General features: G+C 33.8%; 1 protein-coding gene across 5 annotated transcripts; it reads left to right on the top strand.

Moving 5' to 3' along the window:
- Positions 1 to 4461: 4461 nt before the first annotated feature.
- On the top strand, positions 4462 to 25289 carry LOC106066523 (putative N-acetylated-alpha-linked acidic dipeptidase). Of its 5 annotated transcripts, none has more exons than XM_013225583.2 (21): positions 4462 to 5372; positions 7392 to 7476; positions 15907 to 16089; positions 16655 to 16717; positions 16855 to 17011; positions 17236 to 17367; positions 18037 to 18162; positions 18804 to 18999; positions 19188 to 19278; positions 19409 to 19501; positions 19744 to 19829; positions 19963 to 20082; positions 20221 to 20303; positions 20542 to 20673; positions 20880 to 20968; positions 21052 to 21145; positions 21346 to 21476; positions 22347 to 22471; positions 22607 to 22694; positions 22913 to 23005; positions 23153 to 25289. In XM_013225583.2, exons 2-21 carry the CDS (start codon positions 7466 to 7468, stop codon positions 23343 to 23345), a joined length of 2286 nt encoding a protein of 761 aa, XP_013081037.2. In that variant the 5' UTR covers positions 4462 to 5372; positions 7392 to 7465; the 3' UTR covers positions 23346 to 25289. The 5 variants fall into 5 exon arrangements, with proteins under 5 accessions (XP_013081037.2, XP_055861557.1, XP_013081036.2 ...); XM_056005582.1 differs by lacking the exon at positions 4462 to 5372 and adding an exon at positions 5577 to 5817 and having other exon boundaries at positions 7441 to 7476; XM_013225582.2 differs by lacking the exon at positions 4462 to 5372 and adding an exon at positions 5578 to 5817.
- The last annotated feature ends 155 nt before the right edge of the window (positions 25290 to 25444 follow it).

Genomic DNA, 25444 nt, shown 5'->3' with positions numbered 1-25444 from the left:
AAAGGAAATGGTCATAACACAGCTTCTCTACGCCTTACTTGCTCACACTAAACATGATATCCATCTAGCGGTCAACGAGTTTGCGTACACTGCAGCCTCTTTTGATTTAACTATAAACCTCGGTAAAAAGCTTGGAGTTAGGGCCAGGAGAGATCTGAATGGATGGATGTGTAAAAGCAGGCCATAGCACCACTAGGATGGATGGATGGCAAAAGCCGGTATGAACTTCCTATAGTCCGACAGTCAGGCTGGGCAGGGCACGTAACCCGTATGGGTAACGAGCATATTGTTTGGCGTAACAGAGGTGCCCCACGGAAACGTTTCTTTAGAAAACTAATGCCATGATTTAAGTTTAATAAGAAAAAATGCGCCATTTTACTGTGTCACTAAGTGCATGTTTTACCCTATAACGTAGAGAAGTTACATTGCAAAGACTTTCTTCCAAGCCAATAATAGTAAGCCTACAATAGTTTTACGCAAAAGATGGATTGTAAAACTATAAGACGGACGTGAGCTGTAGTTTGTCTAGACTGTAAGAGGACTTAAAAGACTTTATATTTAATCGACATGTACAATTAGGCCTACAATTAGAACTAACAGAACACTAAAACAACTCTTCAGATTAGTAGTCTTTATCCGATCGTTCATTTTCGTAATTACAAGAATATTCCCAAAATGACTTCGGGTATATAACCTTCCGAAATTATTTAACAGAGCGAGGTTCGGCCACCTGGTACAAAAATATTCTCAAAATGACTTCGGGTATATATCCTTCCTTAACAAATTATTCATCCGAGCGAGGCTCGGTCACCTGATATTAAATATAAATATATATACATACATACATACAAGAATTGCTCGCTTAAGAGTATAGGATTTTTAGTCTAACTAGGACGTGTGACGTAATGGATTTTTTTTCCTTTGACGTCATATGGAGTTAATTCTTTAAATGAAATGCTAAAAGATCTCACTCGGTGCACCAATGTCTATGAACCCTTGAGAAGCTGCTCGTATAAAAGACATTTTTTTAGTCTAACTAGGGTGTGTGACGTAATGGAATTATTTTTCCTTTGACGTCATATGGAGTTAATTCTTTAAATGAAATGTTAATTTAAAAGATCTCACTCAGTGCACCAATGTCTATGAACACTCAACAAGCTGCTCGTATAGATGACATTTTTTAGTCTAACTATAATAGGGTGTGTGACGTAGTGAATTTTTTTCATTTGACGTCATATGGAATAAATTCTTTAAATGAAAATCTAAAATAACTCGGTATAGTAATCCTATACTCTTAAGCGAGCAATTCTTGTATGTATGTATATATATTTATATATATATATATATATATATATATATATATATATATATATATATATATATATATATATATATATATATATATAAATTTTATTTCGAAAACGGCTCTAACGATTTTCTTTAAAATTTCACGGTATGTGCATAATAGTGAGAAAAAAATTCTCAACTCATTGGCCACATCGGGAAAACTCGAGTTCGACCGTTAAATCGGTTTAAAAATGCCTCATTATCGAAAAATTAATTTTGGCTAGAATCTTTTATGAATGAAAATTTTCCATGACGTGAACGGGAAAAACGCTTCTTACGTCACTAGGCTTACAGCAGTGCAGTACACTAAAATATTTCTTTGCAAACAAGAACGAGTTTTAAAGAATCAATAGACCTAATTAAACAATTGCGCACCATCTTACTGTAGATTGATTTATTATAGAAATATAAAAGAGAAGTAATGAAATTAAATGTACAAATGTAAGTTTAGTTATTGTGATTGAAGTGCTTAATAAATTGTTTACACTTTAATTGCTTAGAGCGGTGTAGATACCTTTTACTTTGTTGTTTATTTTGCTGGTGACCTCCAGCTGTCTCGTTCTGAGGCCGCATGCAACCAGGTGCTCTCTTCTATGTAAGCTAAGGCAAGTTGGCGCCTAAGCAGGTCTTTTAAGCGTTTCGGTGTTACGTCGACCACTTTTTTAACTCACAAAAAAAAAAAAAAGACTGCCTTTGGCATGCGTTCGTCTGAGATTCGTCACCCATACAGGATACTACTCTGTCTTAATCGACCATCGGCGGACAATGGTTATGCTTGCCCTGGAGGTGGCAAAATATGTAAGTCACAGCTGGGGCTGCGTAGCAACGGGAAATACTGCAATCCTCATTAATCTTCGGACTAGAAGACAAACCTTATTATTATTATTTTTTTGCTGGTGAATTATTATATGTGTTCATGCTTCGGTGTCTACTGTCCCATACCAAAAACAAAGGAAATGGTCATAACACAGCTTCTCTACGCTTTACTTGCTCACACTAAACATGATATCTAGCCATCGGTCAACGATTTTGCGCAAGCTGCACCCTCTTTTAATTTAACTCTAAACCTCGGTAAAAAGCTTGGGGTTAGGGCGTGGAGACGGAATGCCCAGGAGAGATCTGAATGTGTAAAAGCAGGCCATATCCCTCCACGGGGTGTAGCACCACTAGGATGGATGGATGGCAAAAGCCGGTATGAACTTCTTATAGTCCGACAGTCAGGCTGGGCAGGGCACGTATCCCGTATGGGGGACGAACATATTGTTCGGCGTTACAGGGGTGCCCCACGGAAACGTTTCTTAAGGATACTAATGCAATGATTTAAGTCTATTAAAAAAAAAATGTGCCATTTTACTTTGTCACAAAGTGCCTGTTTTACCCTATAACGTAGAGATTTGCGTCACTTGATGTTTCGTACTAAAGCCATAATGAATATACTAATTCCATAATTAAATGTCTGAAATAATCATCTGAGAAGTTACACTGCAAAGACTTTTTTCCAAGCCAATAATAGTAGGCCTACAATAGTTTTATGCAAATTATGGATTGTAAAACTATAAGACGGACGTGAGCTATGGTTTGTCTAGACTGTAGGAGGACTTAAGAGACTTTACATTTAATCGCCATGTACAATTACATTTAGAACTAACAGAACACTAAATCAACTCTTCAGATTAGTAGTCTTTATCCGATCGTTCATTTTCTTAATTACAACAATATTTCCAAAATGACTTCGGGTATATATCCTTCCTTAACAAATTATTCATCCGAGCGAGGCTCGGTCACCTGATATTGTTTATTAAATGATTAAACCTTGTAATGTGACTCGCATTTTAAAAATACATAATAGTTAGATTTAGATCTAATCTAGATTTTTTACACTAAATCTAGATTTTTTTTTTACACTAGATCTAGATTTATTTATTTTTTTACACTCAGGACCGGACACAACAGACTGCGACAACACATGTACTGGAAACTCAAAATTGAAACCAGTGAAATCTGCCCATGTGGAGTATCACCAGAAAATGCCGACCACGTCCTCCAAGAGGCCAGTATAAGACATTGGCCCCAAATCACCCAAATAGAAAGAAAACTATATGGAGAGCTGAGCCCCCTGATTTGGAAACCACTGCGCAGTTCATCTCATGAATTGGTCTAGTCATATGAACACTCCAACATAACAATGAGAACGATGAAGAAGAAGAAATATGTCAATATTGCAATGTTATAAAACTAATGTACTATTTTAATATTAGCCTATTCATTGATTATCTAGTTTTTTTTAAATATAAATCTTATCTTAATTACATCTACATTATCCCAAATATATAATTTAGATCTAGGTATCGTAGATATAGATATTGAGAGTGCTAAATTAGTACTTTTATTTAGGTAGATCTACATCTTTATTCTAGTTCCATTTAAATACAAATGCACAATACCAAAAGATTATCTAAAATCGCTCTTCTGACATATTGTACATATCCGGTAGTTGTCATTCCGTAATGTGTAGGTATATATTATCAATAGAAGGCTATTAGTTTGTAACCAGTTTGTCATTAGATTAAGAGCAATGCGTGGTCGTGCGGTTAGTGCGCAGGACTGATTATCTCTACTGTCTCGGTTTCATACCCTGCTCGATGCCATCCTCAGTCGACCTGCGAATATGCGGATCCGACAGGGATCATTCCCACGGGGGCCGCCTCTGAGTTTTTGTGGTAACACAAACTCTCTTTGTAATCTTGTTGTTTTTGTTTTAGTGTTATCGTTATTTTGCAGGAATCACTTTAGATATCTTGATACATAAATATGCAAACAGTAAGTAAAAATTATAATAATCTAAAATGAATAATTCCAAAATATACCTTTTTTTTTTTACATTCCAAAAGTGTACTTTGAAAACAGGCAAAGATACTTGTCAGAATGTGTGCAAAGCTGTGGGAGGGGTGAAATATGTTCATGACAATGGTAAAAGACTGAACACATTAAAAAAAAAATAGGATTGCAGATGTTGGTGTATGATTCCATCTTTCACATTTTTTTTATATATATCTAGATTGTCATTAAACCTTCCATCTCTTGCTCTTTCTTTAAAACAAACAAAAAAAAAAAAGCTATTCGTATTTTATACCACTGAACTTGAAGCCACTCAGGACTTATACTCCCACAATTCTTCACAATTCAATATCCGTGCATATACGACAAAGAAATACTATTCTACGTTAGTCGGCTGATCATGTCCATCAGTGCTTTTATTTGTACCGCGTTTATCCCCTAAATGTCACTGTTAGCGAGCTATTTCCTAAAATATACCAGTTGTTTGGAACTCGCCTACCAAATTAGCTCAGAAAAACTTCATGCTTCACTACGTTTAAGAAGTGAGACCTATTTAGATTAGTTTGCCATTTCAGCTCTCGTGTTTAGGTTTGTTATGTGGTCGTGGCGTCTTGAATCTACTTGATGTTAACTGCGCTGTATAGGCCCCTAAATTAAAATATTAAATAACTAATTGTTGTTTTATTTGATACACACAAAAGAAAAACATTAAATGTTTAAGTAGGCCCTACCCTAAATCTATCCAAGTTTCTCATGAGTGGCATATTTCAGCAAGTGTTTCAGTTGGGGATAAAACTTTTTGTAAAATTAAGAAAGATAGGTCTATCGGTCTTCTGTCACTAAATACTGTATGCCTGTTGTTTTTTCTTGAAAAAAAAAAGTGCGCGATGTAAGGCACCAGGTGAATGCGTTCCTTCTACTCAAATAAGTTTGAGAATAGTAATTACGTATATTGCGGGAGGGGGCGATTTCTTTTCTGATGCTGTTAGGCAGATTATCATTTTACTCTAATGTAAGGGCCTACGTGCTTCTGGAGAGAAGAGGACGCCAGTTATGAGCTCGGTCTTTGGCCTCGCTTCTGACCTGAGCGTCTTGGGTTACTAGTCATCTGTAACAGGGATGTAAAAATGTACATCTGCTTGAACCTTTCCCAGATAGAAGTTTGTTTGTTCAAACAGCCAGATGGGGTAAGTTTCCAAGAGTCTGATTAAAGTAGTCCTCTTTGGGTCCTTTATGTCCACATTCAGTTTATGGACATTATAATCAATACGCTTCTATGAGTTAAAATAATAAATACAGTGTCAAAACTATTAACAAGAGCTATTCTTTCCCCCCCCCCCCCCAAAAAAAAAAAACGTTTATCTAAACTGTGTATAGGCCTAGGCATTATATGTTGGTTATGATTTTGTTTCCCCTCCCTCCCTCCTGTTTCCTAGCAATAAAGCTCAGCAGTTAATTATCGACCCACGCGCCATTGTTGGAACTTCTCAAACCGATGCCAGAGACGATAAAGTAGGACGTAACGGTATTGATTTGTGAACTAGTCTTGTTTGGTCTCGGCGTCACGAGTTCTCATATCATGTGTTTACCTGTTCCTTATAGACGTGAGTCAGCAGGCAAAGGTCTTTAATGGTGAGCAAGAATCGAACTCTACTACATGATTTAGAAAAAATGTGTATTTTTACATTGTTTTTGTTTCATTTAGGCTTAATTCGTGTCTGCTTCTGAATATATCTGAGTAGTTTATTAGACTCAAGAAATACCGTGTGGAAGTTGAATCATAGTTCTGAATACGCGTTCACTACTTTTGCTGACTATCTATTTAGATAAGAAAGACATTGAGCTGGAGAGGGCTCCTTGCGAATAGCGTTTACAGATTCTGTTTCTAGATCTATATAAATATGATTTTGTAATGTTTAACAAAAATAGAAATCAACATCATTTCGTTGAATCATTTTTGTAATACAAATATGCTTTGAGGTTGCATGTATTGAGAGGGAGAAAAATTTGTATTTGGTGGATGTCCTGCTGGTGTATAAATCAAGTATATGGAGTTGAAATCTCTTGTCTGCCTTGAGAGTATTTGTTCCTAGGAAATTGGATGGATCGATAGTATATGGTTCAGGGTGAGGGTGTGAGTAGGCGTGCATCGACGGTCTTATATAAGCGCCATAACAGCACGCAGATCACATTCAATTTTAATCACAAAGCTTGTTTAATAAGTGTTATTATATCTTGGTGTTCTGTATCTATATAGGTATAAATACTGTTAGTGTAGTCTCGTAGGTTTGATATATTTTTTTTTTTAATTTAGAGAGCAAGTAAAACGGAACATAAGCTACTTTATTTTAAGAAATAAGAAGCCTATAACAATTTATGTCATTTATTTTTATTTGGTTTGCGCGTGTTTAAGCATTTTAGCCGCATGTCTTACAATTGGCATCCAATATTTCATAATTTTGAGACTCATTTGAGGGAGAAAGGGGTGAGTCTATTTGTCAATTTCTGAACCAAATGTAGCGTTGCTTGGAAACATAAAGAGCATTTAACATTGACTGTAACTTGACAGTTTTCAGTTGTTCCTTCGGAAATGAAGTCCTATTCCAAACCTCCTACACCAAGACAGGAGATGGCAGTGAGGGTTTGAACCCGAAACCAACTGGACGATTGATGGTTCCGAACGCAGACCACACGATCAGGCTGACATAGTCTGTATCTTATCTAAATGTAGCTAGGCTAATAGAAAGAAGAGGACTTCTAACGAAAGTTCAGCATGGGTTGTGTTTTGTGTGTCGCTGTTACAAATCCATTGATGATTTAGATACAAACAAGCAGAAAACAATATGAAGAGTGGGTCTGGTTCATTGTATCAACTAAAGAAAAGGGAGGAGGGGTTTGCCAAATCTTAACCTATCAGCTGAATCACTTTTTTCTTGTGTTATCGTATCTGAAAAGCAGAAGTTACTTCGTGCAAGATTCAGACTATTAATTATAGGCCTATAGTAGTTCACCTGCGCATCGAACTTCATTAGCGAAAAAGCACACTGTTACAAAAGACTTATTTGGCTATTGACTATATAACCAATGTGTAGGCCTATAAGAATATGACTTTCTGTAGATCTAAATTCTTACACAGAGAATATGTTTTTATGTCGAGATAAGCGCGCAAATATGTCATTTCATGTTTGTTTGTTTTTCTTGTGTAGGCCTATACCTTACTCTATAATATCGGCATCTCATTTTTGACTTATCTAGAAGTGAAATAGGCCTACTTGGCAAGATGATGCGCGGGTAAGTAATTTGACTAATGTGTTATTATAGATCTAGACTTAATTAGTAGGCTACAATGTGGGGTTTATGTAAGGTCCCCCGCCAAACCTACGCACATCCATTGATAAGAACAGAATGTAAGACCAAGCCTTAAAAATAAAAAGCATTGAGGTTTATTAAAAGGATATTTTATAAAACAAACAAGAACATTAAAAAAACAACTAAAATGCAATATATTTCATCTTTGTTAGACCAATATAGGCTATTCGAACATGTAGCCTCTGTTTGGACCCCTCAACTTAAGAAAACTTTTTTTTCTTTCTTTCTTTCATTCTTTTATTCATTCTTTCAGTCATTCATTCTGTCTCTCTTTCATTTTCTACTGAGGGCTAAGCAAAATGAGTAAAAAAAAATTCATAAGGAAACAAATAGATAATAGTACCTCTGACAACCTCATGACATAATTTAAACTAAAACATATAAACCATGCACGAGTCCTTGTCTGCCATATACAATTCAATCTTCTCAAACATACATCAAGGACAATATATAGAGTGAGAATAAAGCGTAACCAAAATGTCAACTTTAAACAAGATATGTAGGCCCTAACATTGTCTAGTATGTACAGAGTTGTCTTAGCAATACATTCAATAAAACTTGTACAGCAAATTTTAACTAATCAAAGTAATACATTTTATTTATATAATTGTTACATTTATATGTGTATTTATGTTTATGTATGTTGTGTGTGTGTTTGTTTGTTTTCTTGTAGTCTCCCTTGTTCTAGTGTTCAGTATGTTCACGATTTCACGGTTTACTCTGAAGTGTGTCAGTAGTGTGTAGTCACTGTGTATTAGTCTCTGCTGGTTGTTCTCTCTCTGTTTCATGTTAATAAAATTGGAGTGTAACTTTAAACATCATTATTGTTAAGTGTATTGTGATAATATAACATGGTGGCAGCTTTCTAAAAGTTCTAAAATGGAAACTGTAAGTAAAACTAACTTTAAACCAAGAATTAACCCTCCACCTCCTTTAAATGTGAAGAAAGGGTGTGAGGAATGGAAGCTTTTCAAGCAAATGTGGCTGAACTATTGCACTATAGAGAGAATAAACGAAATAGATGAAGAGTATGCCAAAGCACTGTTCTTGCACACTGTCGGCCCAGAGGCATTGGTAGTATACAACAGTATCACCTTTAAACCAAAGCACAATGTTCAAGACATAATATGTGCATTTGATGAGCACTTCATAGGTTTAAAAAATGAAACTTATGAAAGATATGTTTTTAACAACAGACAGCAGAAGCCACAAGAAACCGTCGAGGAATACTTACTAGCTCTACGCACACTCGCTAAAACATGCAATTTTTGCGACCATATGGAAGAGTCATTAATAAGAGACCGAATGGTAGTTGGCATCAGAGACACAAGGACAAAGAAAGAACTCTTACAAGAACATAAACTAACACTCAAGACTTGTATAGAAATCTGCAAGGCAAATGAAGCTGCTGACTTGCAACTAAAGGTACTAGAGACAGGTACATCTGATGCATCACCACCTCAGGATGAGGCGTTCGCTGTTTCGTCTCGCACAAATATTCTACAACAGAATGCTGCTCATAAACAGCGCAAATGTAAATTTTGTGGACAAAATCACCCATTTAAAAAGGAACTGTGTCCTGCTTGGGGTAAAACTTGTAATATCTGTAAACAAAAAAATCATTTCGGCATTTAATGCAACCAAAAGAAACTGCAATGTGTACAGGAGGACAGAGATGATTGTTATTCATTATCTTCTAATGATGAGGCTGTGCTTGCTGTACAAGGTGGACCAAACAATAAGATCATAAAAGCTGAAATGATCATAGCTGGTGAGAAGATTGTATGTCAGATTGACTCGGGTGCCAGCGTTAATGTCATCCCTAAGAAGCTTATTAAATCTGAACAAATCTGTCCCACTCAAAGCCTATACCTATTGGAAAGGTACAACTCTTAGTACAAAATCCAAGGACCAACAAGAGATATCGTGTTGATTTCGTGGTTGTAAAAGATGACTTAACTCCCCTATTAGGGAAGAAAACGTCAGAAAAAATGGGACTAATTACAATAATCTATCATACTTTTGAAAGTGTTGATAAGGTTGAAAGTGTTAAGCCTCTACCAAGGTTATCGACAAAAATAGTTGAACAGTTCTTTGATGTATTTGATGATCAGCAAGGTGAATTACCCGGTGTTGTACACTTAGAAGTGAATCCTGACATAACACCAGTGACATGTCCATCTGGTAGTGTACCTTTAGCTATGCAGGCTAAAGTCAAGTCTGAGTTAGAACTGCGAACAGAAAAAGAAATCATTGAGCCTGACTGACTGGGTCAGTCGAATGGTGATTGCAACTAAAAAATCTGGGAAACTCCGTATCTGTTTAGATCCTCGTCCTCTCAACAAGGCACTTAAAAGAGAACGTTTTCCCCTTCCAGTAATGGAAGACTTGCTTCCTAGATTATCAAACGCAAAATGTTTTCAAAACTGGACCTTGCAAATGCCTATTGGCATGTGCATCTGGATGAAGCATCGAGTTTGCTCACAACTTTTCAGACACCCTTTGGACGCTACAAGTGGAGAAGATTACCATTTGGAACATTTGTGAGCTCAGAACTGTTTCAGAAACACTTAAATGCTGCTCTTGAAGGTCTTGAAGGTGTGATTGGTGTAGCTGATGATATTATAGTTTATGGTTCCGGAGACACATGGGAAACAGCTTCCCATGACCATGACAAGAATATTACAGCATTATTTGAGAGATGTCGCTCTGTGGGAATTAAACTGAACAAAGAAAAAGCTGAGATTAAAATGAAAGAAATTACATTTCTGGGACATCTAATTACAAGTGATGGTTTAAAGATTGATCCTGAAAAGGTAAAGGCTGTTAAAGAAATGAACAAACCAACAAACGTCGAGGAAGTTCGGCACTTTTGTGGGTTTGTGAACTATCTTGCTAAATTCCTACCCAAGTATCCGACGTCATTGAACCAATTTGGCAGCTACTTCATACAGACATCCCTTGGTCATGGTCGAGAAAACATGACAGTGCATTCTGTGACATACAATCTATGGTGACTCAAGCTCCTGTGCTAGCATTCTACAATCCACTTAAAGAATTGACCATACAGTGTGATTCCAGTCAAAATGGCCTTGGCGCTGTCTTAATGCAGGAAAGTAAACCCATAGCTTACGCAAGTCGATCTTTGACTGATACTGAAACTAGATATGCACAGATCGAGAAAGAAATGCTAGCAATTGTATTTGCTCTGGATAAGTTCCACCAATACACATTTGGTCGACATATAACCATTGAAAGTGACCACAAACCTCTTGAAGCAATAATGTCTAAACCTCTCTCAGCTGCTCCTCGAAGATTGCAGGGAATGATGTTGCGTATACAAAACTATGACATAACTGTGATTTATAAAAAGGGAAAAGAAATGTATCTGGCCGATACACTTTCAAGAGCTCATATCAAGTCATCAGCAAACAGTCAAGGGGAGTTTGAGCTCATAAATATGGCCAGTTTCCTAGCAATTGGGGAAGAAAGACTACACAATTTAAGGGAAGGAACCGAGAAAGATAGGACGCTTCAAAAACTTCTAATCACAATTAATCAAGGTTGGCCAGAAGGCAAGCATCTTCTACCATATCAACTAACGCCTTATTATAATTTCAGAGACGAAATGTCAGTTCAAGAGGGGCTTATATTCAAAGGTGAAAAAGTAGTAGTGCCCAAGTCACTACGACTAGAAATGAAAAGAGAAGTTCACTCTACACACTCAGGCATTGAAGGATGTCTAAAAAGAGCTTGTGAGAGTTTATTAGGGCCAGGAATGACTGGTGACATAAAGCATTATATTTCAACTTGTGAAATATGTCAAGCTTTTCAACCCAATCAACAGAAAGAGACTTTAATGAATCATGAAGTTCCCACACACCCCTGGGAAAAGGTTGGTGTTGATCTATTCACACTTGACGGCAAAGACTATCTTGTGTGTGTGGACTACTACAGTAACTTCTGTGAAGTTGATCGCCTAGAGAACACTAGTTCAGAAACTGTCATAAGAAAACTTAAAGCCCATTTCGCTAGATATGGCATCCCATCTACAGTGGTCTCTGACAATGGACCTCAGCTATCTTCGGACAGCTTCGCAAAATTCGCCAATGATTGGAGTTTCAACCATTTGACGAGCAGTCCCCACTATCCCAGATCAAATGGGAAAGCTGAATCAGCAGTGAAGACTGTAAAGACATTATTTCTTAAAAATAAAGATCAGTTCATGGCTTTACTTAATCATAGAAGCACCCCGAATAAAACTGGTACTAGCCCATCACAGGCATTCTTCAACAGAAGAATCAGAACCTTGCTGCCTATAGCTAAAAGCCTGTTGAAACCTCAAGTTCTGGATCCTCAGCAACATAGAAAAGCGCTGAAAGAAAACCAGAGGAGATCGGCGATTTACTACAACTCCCATGCTAAAGATTTACCTCCCCTTGCTAAGGGTGAAGAGGTGAGACTAAAGTCAAGGTCGCGTGGCCACGAGCGTTGGCAAAAGGGAGTTATAACTCGTCAGTTACAGCAACGGTCGTATGAAGTTGAATCGGGCGGAGGAATTTATCGCCGAAATAGACTTCACTTACGAAGAATCCCACTGCCAGCTGAAACGAATGCGCCTACACCAACAGGTACGACCGAGCCCGACAATCCTGCACCTGTGGATGCACCCAGCACAGATGAAAGTACTGCTCAGAGACCTGAGAGCCATATAGAAGACAGGTCTCATAGGTCGACAACCTATACAACTAGGTCAGGCCGAGTGGTCAAATCCACAAGAACCAGTGACTATGTATATAACTAACCTCAAACACCGGAGGATGTTACATTTATATGTGTATTTATGTTTATGTATGTTGTGTGTGTGTTTGTTTGTTTTCTTGTAGTCTCCCTTGTTCTAGTGTTCAGTATGTTCACGATTTCACGGTTTACTCTGAAGTGTGTCAGTAGTGTGTAGTCACTGTGTATTAGTCTCTGCTGGTTGTTCTCTCTCTGTTTCATGTTAATACAATTGGAGTGTAACTTTAAACATCAGTATTGTTAAGTGTATTGTGATAATATAACAATAATGTAATAGTGTAGGCTACGTCGAATATCAATAACATAAAATGAAATGATGATATGATGTTAGACCTACACATGTAAATGAATAGATTTGAGCTGTAGGTATATGTCAAATGGTAAGGGGAGTTTTCTAGAGAGAAATAATTTAATTGAAGAACGTATTCGGACAGTTTGTGTTCATTTAGGAAAAATAAATCAACATTTGAATAAAATGGAAACAAAAAGCAATATCAGAAAAACGTAAGAAAAATGAACTCTAATACCAAAACGTGTTTCTGACATCATAAAAATGAAAGCAAAAATAATCTTATAAAATGACATAGTAGCAAAGATCATGCTATATACATTACTACAAAAAAAAAAAAAAAACAAATCAAAACAAGTAGAATTCCTGCTTCAGCCAGTCTTTTTTTTTTATTCCTTTCTCAACTCATCAGCATTCCTAGTTGGTGCTTGGAGATACAGGCCTGGGTCAATCATCACATGGCGTTTCGTGTACATTCGTATGGGGTCAAACATAGGCTGTAGGTTGAAAACTATCAGCCTTTTAAACTGCATGTACAATTGAGTCAAAAGGCTTGACGACATAGGGTTGGAGAGACACTAGGAATGGAGTTTGGAAGGCATTAGGAATAGAATTAAATGTCCTGAGGATATGGAGTTGGTAAAACACAAGGCATGGAGCCAAACATCATATGGATGTAGGGTTGGAAAGACGCCATGAATGGAGTCAAAATGTTTAGGATGCTATGGTGGTAAGATGTCCCACCAAAAGACTTGTATTGTCAGACGCTACCTTGTTTCTTCACTGTTTCTGTATACTCTGATGGTAACGTTGATGTAGTCAGTGACAATGTAGATCGTCATCTTTCTGCTGGTGGTGTAGGCAAACGCTCAGGTTCCAAAAACTTTCTTCCAGCATAAAGAAGATTAACTATAATGGGGTAAAGAAATGTTGACAATGCTCTGCAGTTTGATCAAATGTAGTGGGGTAACAAGCCTTGTGTCTTGGGGGGGGGGGGGGGCTGTTAACAATCTCCTCTGTTGCAGTTCAGTTCTCACAGTTACAGGAACTGAAAATAGAGACTCCAAACACACACACACACAAAGGTCAGCTACAGTAGGCTTTATAACTCTCTCCCTCACCATGAAGAAGTAGTGTCCAAACTATACTAGCAGTTCCACACCCACACACGTGCAGTTTTAAAAATCATGCACCATCTAAAAGCAGGTCAGAACTGAGTTTCTACATTATAATCATAAACAAATTCGTCGCTATGTTTTCATTCAAGTCTATCCACAAGATATGCTGGAGCGTGCACTGCCCGTTAAAAGCCTCAAAACCTAGTTGTAAATATTTCTCTCTATGGTCTCCAGTAAAAAGACACGTCTCTTCTTCCTGCTCTACAACTTTGAGCTTCTCTGTCAGATTTTCCCAACTGTCTTGACATTTAGACAAAATATGTCTATATGACCTACAAGATATGCATCTCAAAATATTTCCATCACGACCAACTGGATTGAAACTTTTCTTACGTCGTTGAGCGACCTGACATCTAGCAATGTGTCTTACTTCAGCTTCGCCTTTCTCATGACCTGTGCCATTTATCTGATTCTGGCGTCCAATCTGAATTCCACCTTTATATAGTCTCCTACTACCACGATGTTCCACTTTCAGCTTGCTGATATATTTCAACTGTTCTTTATCTCGTCTTACCAAACCTCTAAACGGTTTACGTTTCTTGTAACCAGCCGCCATAGATCCTCCGCATCTTCATACAGCGTCTCCCGATGAGCAAAGTTCATACCTGTTAGAACTAGCATCTTCTCAGTTTGCGCAATTCTTGCCTTTCTGGGTAACTTGAAGGCCAGAATTTCAGGTAATAACATCATCTTTTTCTTTTCTAATCTCCTATACTTGGTGTCAAACTCTGAGATAAAATCATGTATGGATTGATTTTCCCTTTACCCGAAGTCTTCAAAATCATCCAATTTGTTAATACATCAGCCAGGTCATCTTTGGCTAAATTATTGTCAATAAAATTCAATAGATTCTCGAAACTTTCCTGACACTTGAGCTCCGACAGCTCTAATTGCTTAAAAACCTTCTCTCTTATCCTTGACTCACTGCCTCGTGGTAATGAAAGGGTTACGGCTATCGCTCTTTTCTCTTTCTTTAGGTCCGTGATTTCATTCCACACTAGCAGTTCTTTCTTATATAATTCATAAGAAATATCTTTCAAAAAGGATGGAATCTCAATTTTTGTAGCCCTTATCACGTACTAGAATCCAGAAAGTAAATATTTTTACTTACACGCTCTGCTACCACTTTCTAGCTTAAATAATGATACACTTGTTAGTTTGATATTACGCTAAAGAACACTGAATTCAATGCACTAACAGGGCGTCAAACACTAGACTCTGGGTACATCATACTCTTTAATAACACACACTCATAGCACAGGTTACGCACAACACTGTGATATGAACTTTCTTACCAAGGGGAATAACTCTACATACTAATAAATAACACTAATCAAACACATACACATAAACACAATGTCAACAATTTATTAAGAACGTATATGAACAACTTTCTCAAATGGGAAGGGTGATACGTACGCGGATTATCCATAGCCACTAATTATGGTTAATTGGTCTCTATTGTGTCCAAAATGTAGCAGCCCTAATTTTATTCTCATCTAATTTTATGAATTAATGCCTACAATTTTACCTAAAAAAGGAAACTATAGGCCCATAGATCAAGATCTACAAATTTTAGATACTGCTTGATGCCCGGATATCTAATAGATATAAGCTTTAGGCTACACAGAGTCTGAAGTGGATCTACACCAAGGCCGAGGCCCATACAATTTAGTCTATATCGAAAGTCTAGAGGGTTCCTCGGGCTTTGCATGTTGATCTAAAGATTTAAATATACACAAGTCTACAATTTAGTGCAATCTAGATCTAGATCTATGTCACTATGTGAAAAATGTGACTATATGATTTAATTCCAGAATCTATATATAGAATAATGGAATTGAGGCGTTAGAACTAATTTGGGTTCATAGACATATATATATATATATATGTCTATGTTTGGGGTTTCATTACTTTTAAAGGGAGACAACTGACTTATAAAAATACTTCAATCGATTTAAATTTAAATGTAGTAGATCTATTATTTAAAGATATGTCTAGCTAGAGCTTTGCAATTGTAGTCATTTTTTTAGTCTATTATATTTCACAACACATAAAAAGATCGACTTGAAATTTTCTTAACAGGTTTGATTCTATAGAGTCAATGAATGGTGACGAACTTTTGGTAAAACGGAAGAAAGGCAGCAAGAAATTTGTTATCGGTGCTGCAGTCATTGGTGTCATGTTTTTCTTAGTGGGTATGCTAATTGGATTCTTTGGACATGAGAGTGAGCATGCGCCTAGTCCAGCAACAACTAAACCTGAAGTGTAAGTTTTTCATAATGTTTAATAGATGAGATGTCCGCTTTAATTTGTTTCTGTAGTGTTTGATAGAGTACGTTTATGTAAAATGGATAAGAGTTATAATTAACTGAGCAGTTCAAATACTTCAGGGCCGTATTATACGAGTGTAGGTTCCTATATAGATCTAGGATCTCACCCTTTAAAGTAAAAAAAAAAAAATTGAACTCAATTCGCATAATGACGGCATATTGAATGTAAGAAAATAAGAGAAACTTAACTCTCTTTCTTCACAAATATTATATACTTTTAGATTCAAATTTAAATTAACTAATATTATTATGTGTATGGGGCCTCCAACAACAAATCCTGCTCATGTCCTTGCCCTTGATAAATAAGGTTCATATGTATGGCTACTGAAATCTAGTGTTACATTTTTATATTTATTTACATAAAAAAAAAATAGATTTCTGATATTAGGTCTTTTTACTTTAATACCTCTTAAGATAAATAATTACCATTGGTGCATCAAAATCGAGCTTCAAAGGGCAGTATGTTTCATTTGTTTTTGCATGTTTTTCATCTTTTTCAGGCTAGATCCAACACAACTTATCATTCAAAATGTAGATGTCAATTTTTTACAGACCCTACTTAAGTAAGGATTCTTATTTTAGCCCTCAAACATTCAATAAAAATATGTATAGACCTGTTGGGTCAATACTATTTTCTTGCAGCTTTTAACAGACATATATTTTAAAAACCTTTTTCTTTAATTCCATATTAAAAATGCAGAAATTTTAGTTCAAAAGCAAGAATGGCAGGAACTGAATCAGGTTCTGAGCTGGCTAATATGATCAGAGACATGTGGGCCTCCAGTGGTCTTGATAATGTTCATCTGTCTACTTATAAAGTGTTACTTTCATTTCCTAACCAAAGTGATCCAAATAAGGTAGTTTTGTTGAAATTTTAGAAAAATAAAGAGGACATTTATTAGCACCTCAGTTATTTGTTATTGTTATTAGATTCTTTAGTAATGATTTTCTAATCATTTAAATTTATAAACAATTGACTTTTGATGAGAAGTTAATCAGCATGTTCCAATTATTATTTTCTGAAGATGCCAGTCTAAACATGCTCTAAACAAAGTTATGAATTCTTGTTTTCCCAATGAAGGTGGAATTAGTAAACAAAACAACCGGAAAAATTGTTTTCACATCAAATTCATTTGAGCCAGGATTAACAACAGAGGATCAAAACAAAAGCTTCATAAGTTACAATGCATTTTCTCCTGCTGGAACTGTTCTGGTATGTTATGTTATTGACAAAATTTTAACTAACTAAACATGGGACAAAGAGATAAAGTTCATGGATGCCAAACTGAGGGTCTTGAGTTTAAATCCCTGTTGAGGCTGTTGTTTTTTTATTTTAGAATGTCATAAGTCTACCCAAAATCTGATGGTTACCTTATGTTTATTTGAAAAAGTAAAAGGGTTTATTATTGCTTTTGCAACATAATATCAACATTACTTTTAGAATGTAGCCATTGAAAAATATGAACATAATGTCAACTTTACTTTTTAAATGTTGCTATTAAAAATATTAACACAATATCAACTTCACTATTACAATGTAGCTATTGAAAGATATTAACATAACATCAACTTTACTTTTACAATGTTGCTGTTAAAAGACATAAACTTTACAAAAATCTGCCAACATCCTGAAGAATTAAAAGGCAAAATTTTTTGTATGACATTAATTTTATCAGTTTATATTCAATAAATTGATGATTTATTAAACTTTTTGCTTAATTTTTCAAAATGTTAATACTATTTGGTGTTCATGTTTATCAAACTAATTATACTTTTAAGCTCGAATAAAATTCAATTAAATTATTGAACAGATGTTTTTTATTAATTTTTTTTAGAAATTGAATATGATTGCACTGATGTGTTATACATTTGTTTTGCCTAGGGCAGTATAGTGTATGTCAACTATGGAACAGTTGAAGACTTTCAATATTTGACACAAAACTTAAGTATGGATCTGAGTAAAAAGATTGTTATTGCAAGATATGGGATTATTTCTGCTTCTAAAAAGGTAACATACTGTTAGGCAATGCAAAACTGCTTTAGGTGGGGTTGACATTCAAACAGATTTTAAATTTATTAATCACTTTCTTGCTGATGTGCTTGATATGGATAAAAAATTTTATGTTAGTTTAACAAAGAATTTTTGAATAATCTTGGAAAATAAAATTTATAATTACCTATAAACTAACTGATAAGTATTCCAATGTTAATTGACATGCCATTTCAAACTTATCAACTTCAATACCAAGTAACATATACCTTATATAATATATAGAAAAAAAAGTGCTTTTTTAAATCTTTTTTTTTTGCTTGACTATTGTGGTTTGTAAGTGTAAACAAAAAAGAATAACTGTAATCAAGCATGTAAGCATATTTGCATATGTCTTTTTACTAAATTAAAGAGAGAAAATGGAATTTAAATGAGAAAATATACTTTTTTAAAGCTTAGTTTATAATTATTTTTTTTTATTAATGGTCAAACCATATGCTAAATTTCATTTCCTGTTGTTACCTCTGTACTGAGAACCCAAAATAACTGAATGAATGTTTCTGTATTCTTGGATGTTCTTACTTTTAATTCATTTCATGGTATCAAAATGTTCAAATTTAGGATTTCTTAATATTCTTTTTGCCAATTCGTCTTTGTAGGTGTATAATGCTGAACAGTACAATGCCAGTGCAATTGTTCTCTATTCTGATCCTGCTGATGTTAATAGAGACTCTGAAAGGCAAAGCTCAGAATCAGCTTATCCTAACTCTTGGTGGTTACCAAAAGGAGGCATTCAGAGAGATACAGTTAATTATGACTATGGTGATCCTGACACACCTGGCTATCCTTCAACAAGTAAGCCCCCTATGTGAATCATCTTTTTTTCTTTGAATAAACTCTTCTTTTTTTTCATTCAAATACCATTTTAAATTATGTCAGTACCTAAATAGTCTTTATGATTAGTTTACCCTATCTAGTTAATTATTTTAGATTGAGTTCAAAACAATAATTTAATAAACAATTTTTTGTTATATTATGCTTAGATTACAACTTACCAATTGATCCATCAAAGAGAGCTTTAACAAAGATTCCTTGCCAACCTGTTAGTTACAGTGATGCATTAATATTGTTAAGGTTTGTGAATGTCAGCAGTTTTAGTAGAATATATACCAAAGTGTTAATAGTATTTCTGTTGGTATGTTTTTAAACAAAATATTACATTAAACATATACTTATTATTATTGTTATTCATATTACCAATTAGCAATTTAAGTGGAAGTGTTTCACCTGAACACTGGCATGGAGCCCTACCAATAGAATACAGAATTGGTCCAGGTTATGAAAACAATTCAGAAATGTAAGCAGAACCAAAGTTTTTATTTTACAATTTTATGTGCAGTAGTCACACTTGCAGAGCACAACAATTAAATTTTTTATACTTTAAAATTATTTTTAAATACTTGTGTAATGAAAAGTATTTAAAAACAAGCTAATTATTAATTAACATTAGGATGTTTAATTTATTTCTTTACATGTTTATGTCTTGCATTCGCTATTTAATCACTTGTCTATTAATATCTATAAACATATTTATTTCAGAGAAGTGAAAGTGACAGTCAATAACTATCTAGATAAACGAGTGATTAAAAATGTAATTGGCATGATAAAAGGAAGCGAAGAACCTGGTAGGATTTTTATTTATAGTTTGAAAGTAATAGTAGAAAAACTGGGTCCTCCAAAGAATTGTAGATTATACTAGAGATGTTTTACTTTTAACATTTAATATTTGAAACACATTTTTTATTGTCTTTTCTAAAGATAGGTATATTATACTAGGAAGTCATCATGATGCTTGGGTTTATGGTACAGTGGATCCACAGTCTGGTAATGCAGCCTTATCCCAAGCAGTTGAGATTTTTGGCCATCTTCTTGCAAAAGGTATAAGCTAAGTGCACAACAAAAAGAAAATTTAATAATTATGTTCCTTTTTTCTTTCTTTTTATCTATTTTATAACTTATGCTTTTGAAATCTTGAGATTGAAGAAAATTTTGTTACTTATTATTTCACTGTTACAGGTTTCAGGCCCAGAAGAACAGTTATGTTTTGCAGCTGGGATGCTTCTGAATTTGGTTTCATAGGATCCACAGAGTGGGTTGAGGTACACACTTTTAAATCAATTTGCTCTTTCAAACTAGCATAGTTTTAAAATATATTTTTAAAGAATATTTACATTTTATGGTTGACATTGTCAATTTTTTGTTTGCTAAAGAAGGAGGCTACCTGTTATATAAAGCTGCAGTCTCATACAACTAAAGATCAATTCTCAAAGTAGTAACTCTATTTTTAAGTTCATTTCAGGCTTTAAAATTACAACTTTTTATTTTCTGCTCTATAAGGAAAATTTGCAACTAATCAGTGAAAGATCTGTGGCATACTTAAATGTGCACTCATTAGTTGAAGGAAATTTTTCACTTAAGGCTGTTTCAAGTCCCTTGCTACAGGATGCCATGTATACAGTGGCTCACCAGGTCAGTAGAGAAGAACTAGAGAGCCTATTTATATGTTGTTTTATGTACTTGTGATGTCCCATGAATAAACATTGTTGCCTTGTTGAGTTGCCTCCCTTTAGTTATTACACTATAATAAGGTACAGTTTAAAAATATAGGCTGTAATAATTATTTTAAAAAATGTGTAACAATTCTTAAACTATTTTAAAAATCTGTTGTTTACAAGGTTCCCAGTCCAACTAAAAATGTCAGCACTCTTTATGACCTATGGTTGGCACAGTCTAAATTGTATTCATCTAATGAAAAAGAACCTAGGTAAAAATTTAATTTCTAGCCATTAAAAGTATGTAAGAAACATTTACTATTTTTTATAAAGCAATTTTTTGTGTTTATTGTAGTGTAAGCTACTCACTATGGTCTGGAAGTGATCATGAAGTATTTTATCAACGTGCTGGTGTTTCATGTGCAGACTTAAGTTTCAACTTTGACTTTGTAAGCATCTACAATACATTACTTTTGATTTTATATTATAAGACATAGCCATCATTTTGGTATATAATTAATTATTAACATTATCATGTAGGTCTTAAAAAATGTTCTCAGAAAAACATTTGGTAATTCAGCTAATATTTTTCTAATGACTAACATATTCTAATGATACTTATCACTGTTTATTGTTTGTTTATCAACAGAGGAAATATCCTATCACAACTTACCCTTTGCATCATTCTGCTTATGATAACTACTTTTCCTATGAGCATTTTAATGATCCAGGATTGAAGTATTCAAAAGCAGTGACTCAGTTTTGGGTTCTCTTAGCAAAGTAAGTGTTATTTTTCTTTTCTGTCTTTTTTATGACAAATATCTGTGTAATTAGTGCACAGTTATTTCATCAATTATTCTTATTTACATAGTAATGCAAAATAGAAAGAAGGTTATTAAAAATAATAAGTGTTTTTAAGATTATGAAAGTAGCTTCTCACCCTCATACTTTGCATTTTTTATGAAATATTTTGATTTTATTAATCATATTACTAAATCATTACAAAATGTGCTTCAATAAAATCTAATCTTATTTAAGTCTAGGCTAGCCATAGCAAAATATAGACATAATAATAATAACAACCATTACTATAAAAAAAATGTATTCATAGACTAAATTGTTAAATGAAATTAATTGTTAGATGTTTTGTTTTATTTGTTTTGATGAGTTTAAGATATTTCTTCAGCAATGAAAGGTTAGAAATTAATAGTTCATACCTCCTGCAGGTGTTGTGGTGTTTTAGTAGTAAATGTTAAAATGTAGATTACTTGATATAATTTATTAATCACTCAATGTCTGAATTGTGGTTCATTCACCCAACATATATTCAAGAACAGTCCTAATAAGTTCACGTCTTTCTACGCCATAAGAGTGGGTCGTTACTTAACTGTCATGATATCCCATAATTCCTACTTCCATCCAAATAAAGTTCTATTTAAAGTTGCATCGCTGAAAAGGAAATCCCCGATAAAACTAAACCTATAACACTGGGGATGGAAGCAGGCTGGGATCTAACTTAGGAGCATCATTTGCAAATAGAAAATCACCTAACAGGCATTTATTTATTTAAATTACTTCTACCAAATATAAAAACCTCTTAATGTGTTCTTTTTAAAATAATTTTTTATTTTTTATTTCATCCTTTGAAAGTTATTTAGCCAATGCCCCTCTTTTGCCATTTAAAGTCACAAGATTCTCAGCTGCTCTGGAAAATTTCATCACAGATTTGGTTCACAATTACAAAGAGATTTGGGGTCAAAATAATGTTCAATATGGTAATATTTCATACACTTCAATTTAGTTTAAATTTCAAACACCTTACTGAAGTTCAAAAAAGAAAGATAAATAAATTTGTTTGATTCATAAATAAATAAAACATTACTAGTAGACTGTTGACAATTTTCTTCCAGATCAATTGATATCTGCAGCTAAAAATTTTACTGAGGCAACGATATGTTTTGAGAAAACTTTATTGTCAGAAAAGGAATTAAACAAAAAGTAAGTAGTATAAAATAGTATATTACAAGGGATAACTAATATTTCTTCTAGCCAGTCTACTAGAACAGTTTGATTCACTCAGAATTATAAGAGCATTGTTTTTAAAAAAAAATTATGTCATTTTAAAAATTATACATTTTATTCTTAGCTCTAATTATCTTTCAATAGTACCGATTTTATTTCACATTGTTATTTATAAATATTTTTTTACCATTTAGGCCATTGAAACTAAGGATGTACAATGATCAAATTATGCAAACAGAAAGAGCTTTCTTAATTCAACAAGGGTTACCATCCAAACCATTTTCAAAGTAAGTATTTGATTTTATTTATAAATTTCATTAGAAAAAAAGAATAAAATTAACATTTTGGTTGTTAAAAAAAAAAGTTACCCTTACAAAATATTTTTGTGAATATGCATTTCAAAATTTATTTATCACTAATTGTTTATTTTACAGAAATATTGTCTTTACTCAAAGTAATTCTGAGCCCAGCAATGAGAAGTCTTTCTTCCCTGGCATATCTACAACAATGTACAATATAAAGAATGGAAAAAGTCAGTGGAATCAATTAAAGCATCAGATTTATCTGGCTACATTGTGTTTGCAGTCCGCTGCAACTCAATTGTCTTTACCTGGAACATGTAACTAATAAATTTGCAGTATCTAACAGCTATTTACTCAAATTTTGTTTCTGCTAGCATTATTAGATCTGTGTAAAGTAAAATTGAACAATCATTAACATGAAGAATAAATAAAATCCTTCAATATTTTTGTGTGTGTGCTTATAGATTGATGCCCAGAAAAGATTATAAACATTAAATAAAATACTAAGGAGTGGAAAAAGTTTTAGGGCAGAATATTAAATAAAAAATATTTGTAGTTATAATATTTAGATTATTAAATCAAAACAGAATACAGAAACATTAGAACTAAAACATTTTCCAAGCCAAACTGCTAGATTTAAAATTGTTTCTCTATGTGCAAGGAATAACAGAAAAATATTTCTTTCCTAATGACATTTCATGACTTTGTGCATGGACAACCTGAGCATGTTGGAAAAACTAAAGAAATAGCTAATTTCTTTTAATTTACAGATGTTCCATTCAAAGGAAAAGATAATTGTGTCCTACACATATATTTCTAACTAATATGATACCTTTTTGAAATTAATTTTGTTACAACTATGCCACTTGCATCGCCATCCAAATAGTGCAGTAGGTGCGCACTGTTAAGGGACTAGATTGAGAAGAAATGTTGACATTAAAGAAGGGAACGAATATGACATATGAAAAAGCTATGCTCATGGCAGACATTGTTATTATGTGTTTGTGATGTTCTGTGAATAAACATCTGTATTCGTTGAACTGCCTCTCTTCAATTTATTACAATATACAACTTGATTAAAAGTAGCTATTTAGCTTGTGCTAATAATAAGTTTAATAAATAAGCTTTGTAAAGTATACCAGTTTAGAAAGTTAATACCCTTGGTAGTTAATTTTATGGCCAACTAGATCATGTAACTTTTTCCTTGTCATGTAGTACAATTCCATCCTGCTCTCGAGTAAACTTGCAATGAAAATCCAGATCTTCAGAGGGATATAAATCTGGCCTCTATGCTCCCAGGCTACACTACCTTGTCCATTACTGTTGTATATTACATTTACAACAAAGGATATATTTTTCAAAATGTTTATTGCTCAAATGTATAGGCAGCTACAAAACATTTCAGAGAAACTGCACATTTTTGTTGACATTTCATTTTCTTTGTTGACATTTCATAATTAGTTCAGTGAGCTACAGGGAACTCATCAGATTTAACCTGAAGTTTTATTGGAAATTAGAGAGTAGGATAATCAAATACTTTTGAGCTTTACCTCATGACAAAATGTTTTTAGCTTTTTTTTGTAACCTTATAAGCATGAAGAGCTTGTAAAAATGAAATACATGAATATATATATAATATATATATTTAATCCTGTGAACTTCCATGGAACCAAAGGTCGCAACCACAACCACACCTTTCCTCCACCAAACTTGGTGATATATATATATATATATAAATTAGTTTAAACAAAAGGTGAGTCCTTGTCAGATTTTATAACTTTATGTATCTCTGCATTTTTGTGTACAGTATTTACAAATGTAATTCTATTTTTTAATCCTAACTAGAAAAGCTGACTAGTGTTTCACAAATAGATGACCAGAAGAAATTTGTATGTGAATATTGTAACCATTGGAAATGTACATAATGATTGTTTTTTCTTAGTGTTTTTTTTTTAACCTTTTTTTTTTAATAAATACTTTTCAAAAAAATTTAACTGAAAACATTCCATAATCTAAAATTTAGTTTTTTAAATTCATTTTGTATAAATCATTTGATCCAAAGTTATGCAATGTGATAAAATTGTATTTGGGTTTTTTTCCCTCTTATATTTTGAAATGCATTTGAATCAATTAAATGTTTTAATTATTAAGTGATTATGTTATTGCTGTATATATACATAAATTAGACTATGTTTAGATTTCAATATTATTTATATACATATATTTTTTATGTACAACATTATTCCTGCTGGTAAAAAACAAAAACATATGTACTGCTTCCTTTTTTTGTTTTTAAGCATTTATAATGACAAATATAGTAATAATATATTGCAAAAGTGATTAATTTGTGATAGGAATCACTTGTTTCATATAATATCTTAATTTTAAAAAAAGCTAAGTTTTAAGTAAAAGTGATGTCACTTA

The sequence above is a fragment of the Biomphalaria glabrata genome, chromosome 1 (genome assembly GCF_947242115.1).
Source record: "Biomphalaria glabrata chromosome 1, xgBioGlab47.1, whole genome shotgun sequence".
NCBI classification, from domain to species: Eukaryota; Metazoa; Mollusca; class Gastropoda; family Planorbidae; genus Biomphalaria; species Biomphalaria glabrata.
This window is presented reverse-complemented; position numbering and strand designations above follow the sequence as displayed.

What these genes read in the sequence shown, in the direction of transcription:
- LOC106066523 (XM_013225583.2), top strand. An exon ending in TGTATACAGTGGCTCACCAG is followed by an intron (nt 20,674 to 20,879) that starts GTCAGTAGAGAA and finishes GTTGTTTACAAG; the next exon opens with GTTCCCAGTCCAACTAAAAA. An exon ending in TCAAAATAATGTTCAATATG is followed by an intron (nt 22,472 to 22,606) that starts GTAATATTTCAT and finishes ATTTTCTTCCAG; the next exon opens with ATCAATTGATATCTGCAGCT.